The sequence below is a fragment of the Nicotiana tomentosiformis genome, chromosome 11 (genome assembly GCF_000390325.3).
Source record: "Nicotiana tomentosiformis chromosome 11, ASM39032v3, whole genome shotgun sequence".
NCBI classification, from domain to species: domain Eukaryota; kingdom Viridiplantae; phylum Streptophyta; class Magnoliopsida; order Solanales; family Solanaceae; genus Nicotiana; species Nicotiana tomentosiformis.
This window is the reverse complement of record NC_090822.1, coordinates 80,417,134-80,426,067: the sequence shown is the minus strand read 5'-3', so window position 1 is coordinate 80,426,067 and position 8,934 is coordinate 80,417,134. Positions and strand designations below refer to the sequence as shown.

At 37.0% G+C, this 8,934-nt stretch overlaps 1 protein-coding gene across 1 annotated transcript; it reads left to right on the top strand.

Moving 5' to 3' along the window:
* Positions 1 to 589: 589 nt before the first annotated feature.
* On the top strand, positions 590 to 4,355 carry LOC117278041 (uncharacterized). Its single transcript, XM_070189524.1, has 7 exons — positions 590 to 657; positions 727 to 805; positions 1,315 to 1,433; positions 1,517 to 1,600; positions 2,510 to 2,691; positions 3,758 to 3,843; positions 4,251 to 4,355. Exons 1-7 carry the CDS (start codon positions 590 to 592, stop codon positions 4,353 to 4,355), a joined length of 723 nt encoding a protein of 240 aa, XP_070045625.1.
* The last annotated feature ends 4,579 nt before the right edge of the window (positions 4,356 to 8,934 follow it).

Here is an 8,934-nt window from a genome sequence, read left to right as displayed (position 1 = left end):
AACCAAAATATACAATAAAAAGCAATCATTAACGGAAAAAAGCGAAAATGTTCGAAACATTAATTTATTTAATCTTTGTCATACAATTTCCTCTAAACATAATAAGCTATATGGGTTAGTGGTCGAATCAAAACTGCTGAAAACCTTATGTTACATTATGCTCACTTCATTTCAAATTAAAAGTTCAATCATTAAATCCATGAAAAATATTTTCGACTTTCTTAACAGAGATATATTTCAAAGCATATTGCCAGTAAATGTAATTAATAGTAATTTTCTTTATCTTTCTCATATATGATACATTATCACTACTTTAATACATTGGTTTCACTTATCACGTAGCTTAACCGATAGAATATTAATAATAAGCAAGCAGTTATTAAACACATTAAGAAACAGATCTAAGGTTACGTCAAAATTGTTATCTTTGCACGTAAGACTTTGCATGCAAAGTTATATATCCCCTGCAATTCCTTAATCTATATTTGCAAGCTTTTGGGAAATTAAGGCTGTTAGCAAGAACTAAGAGAGACAAAAAGAGAAGGTCAAGAAAAGGAAATAAATTAAAAGCAATACTTAATTAGCCGCAATGGCAGAATCTTTCCCAATGAAGGGTGGTGAAGGTGCCTACAGCTACACCAAAAAACCCTATTGCAGGTAAGTTTAACCATTTTATGCCATTCGGATACTTTGTTAAACCACTGTTTTTTTTCCTTTTTAATACAGCTTTTTATCACCATTAAGAATTTTTCAATCAAGCTTTCGAATGTACTACTCCGTTCCAATAACTTACAGAAATTGGAGTGTGAGTGCTTATTTCCTTTTTACCTTTTTTTTTGTAATAAATAGAAATAATACTCTAACTTCTTTCCATCTGTTCTCCAAGTAATATTTATTACTTAGAGCAAACTCGCTTATGTTAGTGTTACAGAATAATTAATGAGTTGTAAATAGATTACTTTCCATAGATAGGTGACTCAATTATACGAGATGATCCTTAGGATACAACAACAACAACAATAATAATAATAACAATAACAACAACAACATACCCAGTATTATCCCACATCGTGGAGTCTGAATAGGGTAGTACGCAGACCTTGTGAAGGTAGAGAGGTTGTTTCCAATAGACCCTCGGCTCAGAAAACCATAAGCACCACATTAATTAAAAGATAGACAAGGAGTGACAACACCAAAAAGTCATGTAAAAGCAATATGAGTTGATCCTTAGGATATTTTTCTTTATTTTGTTTGATTTAGTTTCCTTTGATAGAATCTTGTGTAAGTGTATAAATCTCTTGCATTCATGAATAGAAAGACAACAAGTTATTCTCTCTGTTTACATGGTATCAGAGACATGTCAAAGTTGGGATTAATACCTCATTGGAGTTAGCGTGCTTGAGTCTCACGCATCGGCAAAAGTTTTCCAGCAAGTTTTTGTCCGGCAGAGCGTGGAGGCGCATGATACTTCGGTTTTGTGTCTGGTTTTTGTCCCGATGTTGCCTCTTTATTTCAGGTCACGCTGTAGTGGTTCGTTGACCAACAAACCACAGTTGTCCATGTTTGCTCAAAGCAGAAACTGTCCACGTTATCTCAATCGGTCAGATCTGAAACTTTTTCTTTATCATCATATTTGGATGGTTTTGTGTCTGAATCATAATAAGTTTTTGGGACGTTATTGTTCGTCTTGGTTTGCTAGCTTCAATTGATTTTGGCAATTGGCAGTGCTTGAATTTGGTGGCCTCTTTGTGTTCATTTGGTACTATCTAATTTGTCAATGAAGAGTTTCTTTAGCTCATCACTTTGGTTTATTTGGTCTAGCTGTTGCCTGATTTCCTTTCTTGTTGGTCAATTTAGATTATCAGTTTGGTTGAGAAGCTTTCAGTTTTGTCTACTTTAATTTTGATATTGATTTTCTCTAAAAGTTGGTTGAGACTTTAACTTGGCCTCTCTCTGGTTGGCTCTGTTTTGTGCCTGTTGAGGTGTTGATTTTACTGCAAAGCTTTGTCGATTTCTTTGATCGTGAGTTTTAGTTGGAAAAAGAATGGGTATAAAAAGTAAGTAAGGAGGAAATAATGCTACAATTTCTAATCCAACAATCTTAGTTTCGGATGAGTTTTTAAAATTCCTTCAATATCAGAAATCAATTAAGGATTCTTCTTTAGTTACTGCTTTTGCTGGGTCAGATAAAATATGTCTTATCACCTTTTCAAATAAATGGGTGGTTGATTCAGGTGCCAAAAATCACATGACAGGTAATCCAAATATTTTTTCTAGCTTTCGGTCACACAAAGCTCCCTCTCCGGTTACTGTAGGTGATGGATCAACTTGTAGTAGGGTTGGATCTGAGATTGTTAAACCAACTTATTATTTTACTCTATCATCCGTGTTAAGTCTACCAAATTTGGCCTTTAATTTGATTTCTGTTAGTAAAATTACCAGAGGCCTTAATTGTTGTATCCCGTTCTTTCCCGGTCATTGTTTGTTTCTACATCTTACAACGAAGCAGGTTATTGGTAAAGGATATTTATCTGGTGATATCTATCTACATCCTTGGAGAATGGGAGCCACAGTCTATTGCATGCTCTAGTGTCGTGTCTCCTTTTGATGCACACTATCGATTGGGTCATCCCTCTCTACCTTTGTTGAAGAAACTCTGTCCTCAATTTCAGATTATTTCTTCATTGGACTGTGAGTGTCGATTCGCAAAATACCACCGCAGCTCAATACGTCCAAGGTTAATAAGCGGGTTGAGTCAGCTTTTGAGTTAGTTCATTCTGATATTTGGAGACCATGCCCTGTTGTTTCCAAACCTGGGCATAAGTATTTTGTTACTTTTGTAGATGATTTTTCCCGAATGACTTGGATTTATTTTATGAAGAGTCGCTTTGAAGTATTTACTCATTTTTGTGCCTTTTGTGCTGAAATCAAAACGTAATTCAACACTTCAGTGTGTATTCTAAGGAGTGATAAAGCTAAAGAACATATGTCAGAATTATTTCAGTCTTACATGAGACAACATGGTATTCACAATCAATATTCATGTGTTGATACACCTTCCTAAAATGGAGTAGCTGAGAGGAAGAATAGGCAGCTACTTGAGATAGCTCGAGCACTTTTGTTCCAAATAAAGGTTCCTAAATAGTTTTGGGGTGATACGATTTCAATAGTTTATTTTCTGATTAATCGCATGCCATCTACTGTGCTCATTGGTGATGTGCCTTATAGTGTTCTTTTTCCAAACAAGTCACTATTTCCGTTGGAACCTAAAGTATTTGGAAACACATGTTATGTTCACGATGTTCGGCCATCTGTTACTAAGTTGGATCCCAAGGCATTAAAGTATATTTTTTTGGGCTATTCTTGTCTTCAGAAGGGGTATCGGTATTATTTTACTAAACTTGGCAAATATCTAGTGTCAACTGATGTGGTATTTTCATAGGCTACACCATTCTTTAATGCACCTCTTATTTCTATGAGTCAGGGGGAGATTGATGAGTGGTTAGTCTATCAGGTTACCCGTGCCTTGACAGAACAATCAAATGATGTTGTTCCTCCATCTCCCAGTTCTTTTATTAAGCAACAATCGACTATTGTGCCCTCTGAACCTTCTCCATCGACGCTATAAAGACCGCCAATTGTTCAAGATTACTCAAGGAGAAAAGAGATCAATGACACATGTCGTGCACCAGTTTCTTCATCATCAGATCCTCCGCTATCTGATCCTTCTGAAATTTAATTGTTCTTATTTTGCCAGTTATTCCTAGTGAAATACATCACTCACAACTCGGTGATAGAATGCTCACATTTCTTGAGTCTAGTCTTATTGATATGGTCAATCAGGTGAGTCGATCATAACATATACTCACTCTGACAACGCACTTTTCTTTGTATTCATTATTCCCTTCAAAAAAGAATGATATATTTTTATATTTAAAAATAATTTCACTTTTGTACTTCTTATTTTATTCTTTATGACATAATTTATAGCTACACGCATGTTTATGGCATATTTTAGATAACAAGTTTCAATAATATTTTTCTCTTTCTTAAACTGCATGCTCAAGTCAAACACTATCACATAAAATGCGAAGGAAGGAGTATATGCTAAATTTCTTGGTTCTTGGCCAATCTAGTACTACTCCTTCCGTGATCATTTTATACTGTGAAACTTTTTTTTTAGTATGTTTCAAAAAGTATACATTGATACCTTTCTATATTGAACTGTGCTTTCTTTCTTTTCCATACAGGGAATTATAGATGAATCTCTAGTTGACTCATTTAATTTGCCACTATATTTTCCATCTGCTGAAGACATGATTAAAGTGGTGAAAAAAATAATTTTTTTAGCGTAGAGAGAATAGAGCTAACATATCCCCAGTCCAAGATTGATGCAACGAGTTTCGTAACTCACTTGAGGGCTGGTTTAGAAGGAATATTCACCAAACATTTTGGAAATAAAATAAGATATGAAATGTTCGTGAGGACTTTAGGAAAATGCGAAGAGATTTCTGCATGGTTGAAAGCTGAATATTACAAGACTGCGAGGCAGTTGTTCGTGGTTTTGAAACGTAAAATAAACTTGTAAAGGAATCATCTTTATTTTGTCCGTGTGACATCAATGATGATTACCAAGTTTAGAAATTACTTTGAATCACTAGGTGGTTTGCCTTTCTAGTATAGATGTAAAATTTCAAAGCATATACGTGTTAAAGTTTGCCTTGATTTTCTTTTCATATTTGGATTTACCTATACTTGAAGGAAGGATAAGATATTTATCATAATTGCTTTACTTTTTATAAAAGAGAAATGTAGATCTCTTTCATATTTGATAGATCTCTTTCTTGAACAAAAAGATTGTGGACCTTTATAAATTAAGGATCCCTTCTTCACACAACAATACAATACAATAGCATCACAATGTAATCCTTTAGAGTTGAAGAGTCATGTTTAGAGGGAGAATTATTCTCTCAATATTTTTGTAGTCTCTTTTATATAATAGAAAGTTCTTCTCCTCCCATATGAATATAGGTCAATTGACCAAACCACATTATAATATTATCTTTTGATATAATTCTCTTTGTTGTCTGATCTATCTCGTTAAAGGTATATTTTGCTATTTTCCGCATGATGCCTTGTTATTTTGATCCCAACAAGTGATATCATAGCCGATGGTTCAGTACGGTTGAAGATAGCTTTAAGGCGGGTTCAAACCAAGTTGTAGCAGTGATGAAAATTATGTGAAGAAGGTAGATCAAGCTTTGTCAAGAAAATTTAGGCCAAATTAGGCAAAATTGTTAGGGTTTGCCCTGATTTTCTTTTTATGTTGGATTTACCTATTACTTGAAAGAAGGTAAAATATTTATCATAATCGTTTTTAATTTTCCTGAAAGGAACATTTATTCTCTTTCATATTTGATAAATTCTTTTTGGACCAAAATATTGTGTTCCTCTATAATTTGAGAATTCCTCCTTTACATAACTATACAATTGTCACAACCCAAAACTCAACATATCGTGATGGCGCCTATCACAGAACTAGGCAAGCCGACATTCACAATAAAACTTGACATTTTCTATTAAAAATAAGATTAAGCAAGTTTAACAGTAATAACCCTCATAAATAGCTGATATAAACAACTGCGACTTGAATATAATTTTTCCAAAATCCGAGTGTCACTGAGTACATAAGCATCTATACAATAATATAGTCTGAAACACCGTCTAGAAGGGTAGAATAGCATAAGTAAAACCAAGAGATAAAGGAGGAGAGTCAAGGTCTGTGGACGCCAAAACAGCTACCTAGATGATCTCCGAACGAGCAAAAACTCCAAGATCAGCAACCACCATGCCCGAAAATACATGGATCTGCACACGAAGTGCAGGGTGTAGCGTGAGTAAACAACTCAATAAGTAACAAGTCTAATATTTGGGCTGAAAGAAGTGACGAACCCAACCAATATAACACGAATACAGAGTTTAACAGTACAGAAAATGTAGACATGTTTCCAGGTTAAACAGTTAAGTTCAACACAGATAAAATATGCCAAGTGTAACTGATATGAGGAATATGACATCTCTATATCTATATGAGAATATGACTAGCGTATGTGATGCAACACAATGAAAATCTCACGTACTCACACTCTCAGCGCACTCAATCTGATTGTCTCAATTCTCGCTCGTCACACTCAGTCACTCGGCACTGTACGGTGTCTGTTGCGACGTGCAGCTCGATCCACATATAGCCATAAGGTATATTATGGCACGCAAACCGATCCATATATATCCATAAGGCTTGTTGCATCGTGCAACCCGATCCACATATAGCCATAAGGCTTGTTGTATAAGGCTTGTTGCGGCACGCAATCTGATCCACATAACTCACTCACAGCACGTCTCTCAGGCTCCAACTCAGTCATCAATCTCTCTAGTCTCTCGGGCTCACCATGCTCATGCTAAGCATCCCAAATCAATGATACATGATATGACAATAAATGATACAGAGACTGAGATATGATATGTAATGATGAATGCGACTGAGTACTTAACTGCAAATTAAGCAAATAATCTCAACAGCAAAAGAACGACCATTGTGGGTCCCAATAGTACCAGCTCATAACCTAAACATGATTTCTAACAAAATTCACATCTCATGTGCTCTAACACATAGAGTGCATTAATAATATTTAGATTAGGTGACTACACAGTCCCACGAAATCGACTAAGTCATAATTACTACGGTGCACGCCCACACGCCCGTCACCCAGCATGTGCGTCACCTCAACACTGATCACATAACATGAAATTCAGGGATTCATACCCTCAGAACCAAGTTTAGAAGTGTTACTTACCTCAAATCGTGCAAATCTCTACTCCAATAAGCCTCTGCCTCATGAATCGGCCTCTGAACGCCTCGAATCTAGCCATAAACAGTTCGATACAATCAACACGAGACTACGAATACCCATTCAACCACGAGTCCAACCATACCAAAATTACTCAAATATGATCACAACTCGACCTTCAAATCCTTATCAAGGTTTTTAACAAGGTGGCGACCACAGGTATAGCTCAAAAACAGCAGTCAACCGGGAGATATGTATATGATTACAAGGGGATTCTGAATGCCACATCAACCAGGAATGAAAATCTGGCAAGGCAACTCTGAATGCCACGTCAACCGGGAACGAAAATCTGGCAAGGCAACTCTGAATGCCACGTCAACCGGGAAATAAAAAATCCGGCAAGGCAACACTGAATGTCATGCATCATCAGGATCGGTGACTGCACAGCTAGCCCCGAAGAAACAAGATAGCCACAAGCCATGGCAGCTTCTTTCCTACGTAGCAAAATGCCTATGTAAACTATGAAAACGGAAGGAATGAAATAAAATCCTTTTCCTTTTTGTCTTGTTTCTTGTCTACACGATGAGCTAATTTTGTCATTTGAAAGTTAAACAAGTACTTCAAATGTTAGTGCCGTAATGAACAGGAGACGTCCTCTTCAAGAGCACCGTAAATATAAGAGGGCCCTCTCTTATTAAAACCCTCATGTTAAAGGGTTTGTTCTAGAAGAATATATGCCTAGAATCGAAAATGCTATCGGGGAAAAATACACTCGAAGCCATATATGAAAAAGACGCAAAAACTGAACTTGCGCAAATACTTATTGAAACCCTCATGAAAAAGGGATAATTCTCGGAGACAAAAAGTGCATCAAAGAAAATGCATCAGAGATCATATATAGCAAAATATACACAGATATGCAAGCAAAAGTAAGACTCAATCAAATATTTGAGAAAACATATGTCTTCATTTACAAGAATGTGCCAAAAGAAATACAAAACAAGGAAAGAAAAAGCTAAGCTACAGCATCACCCGAATCAGGAGGAAGAGAAGTATATATGTCCCTAGGAGTGGTGGACGGTTCAACCGATGGTTCAACACCTTCCCCACCTTGGTTATCGGCATCATCGCCTTCTGATTCCTCTTTAGTATCCAAAATTTTGAAACCAGAATCAGAAGAACCTGGAGCGTCAGACCGTGCTAGGAACCCATTTTTTGCAGTCAACTCAAGCTCACGTGCCTTGGCAATCTCGACATCAATATCAATAACGCCAGTTTTGGCGTCTTCCAAGGTTTTTCTCCTCATGATGTATATGGTGTAAGTTTTCTCAACAACGAGGGAAGCCTCTCAACGCTTGAGTTCTACTTTAATCTCGGTGATCTTGGTAGAAAGATTGTCCCGGGCGGACCTAGCAGCTCAAAGAGTGACATCTAGATCGTGGACGTTGAGCTATAGAGCATGTTGTGCTCGATAGTCTTCTTATACATCTCCTCCAACCGGGCATGTCTTTTCCCCGTGACAGCAAGTTCTTCAGCCTTAGAATTCAAGGCTGCTTCTAAATTAGTTATCCTTTCAGCAACAGCAGCCTCACGATCATTAGCAGCAAATATGGCATTTTGGACCTTAGCACATTTAGCCTTAACTTCATCAAAGCCAGCCCTCAGTGGCCGAACTTCCTGGCTGAGGGTCATCATTTCTTGCTTACTTTGATGCAAATGGGTTTCCAAAAGATCGGCCTCAGTGGCCCTGGTTTCCAGCTTTGAGAGGCAAAGAACAGACCGGTCCCGTTCCACCAAAAGTTGATTCCGTTCAGAAGAGAGTTCCTCCTTCTCGCGGATTAACCTTTGAAGGCCGTCGAAAGCAATGAAATTGGCTTGTAAGATAAAACAAGGTAAATATTAAAATGCACTCATTCAAAAGCTGAACAAAATAGCAGAGAAAGAAAGGAGCATACCGCTGCAGCATTATGCATGGCATTATACAACAAACACTCTCCCGAAAGTGTCTAAATCTTTTCCCAATTCTTCTCTGAAGCCAAGGGCTTCAGATAATTTGCAAGCTCCACCGGCCGAGAAAGAAGGTTGC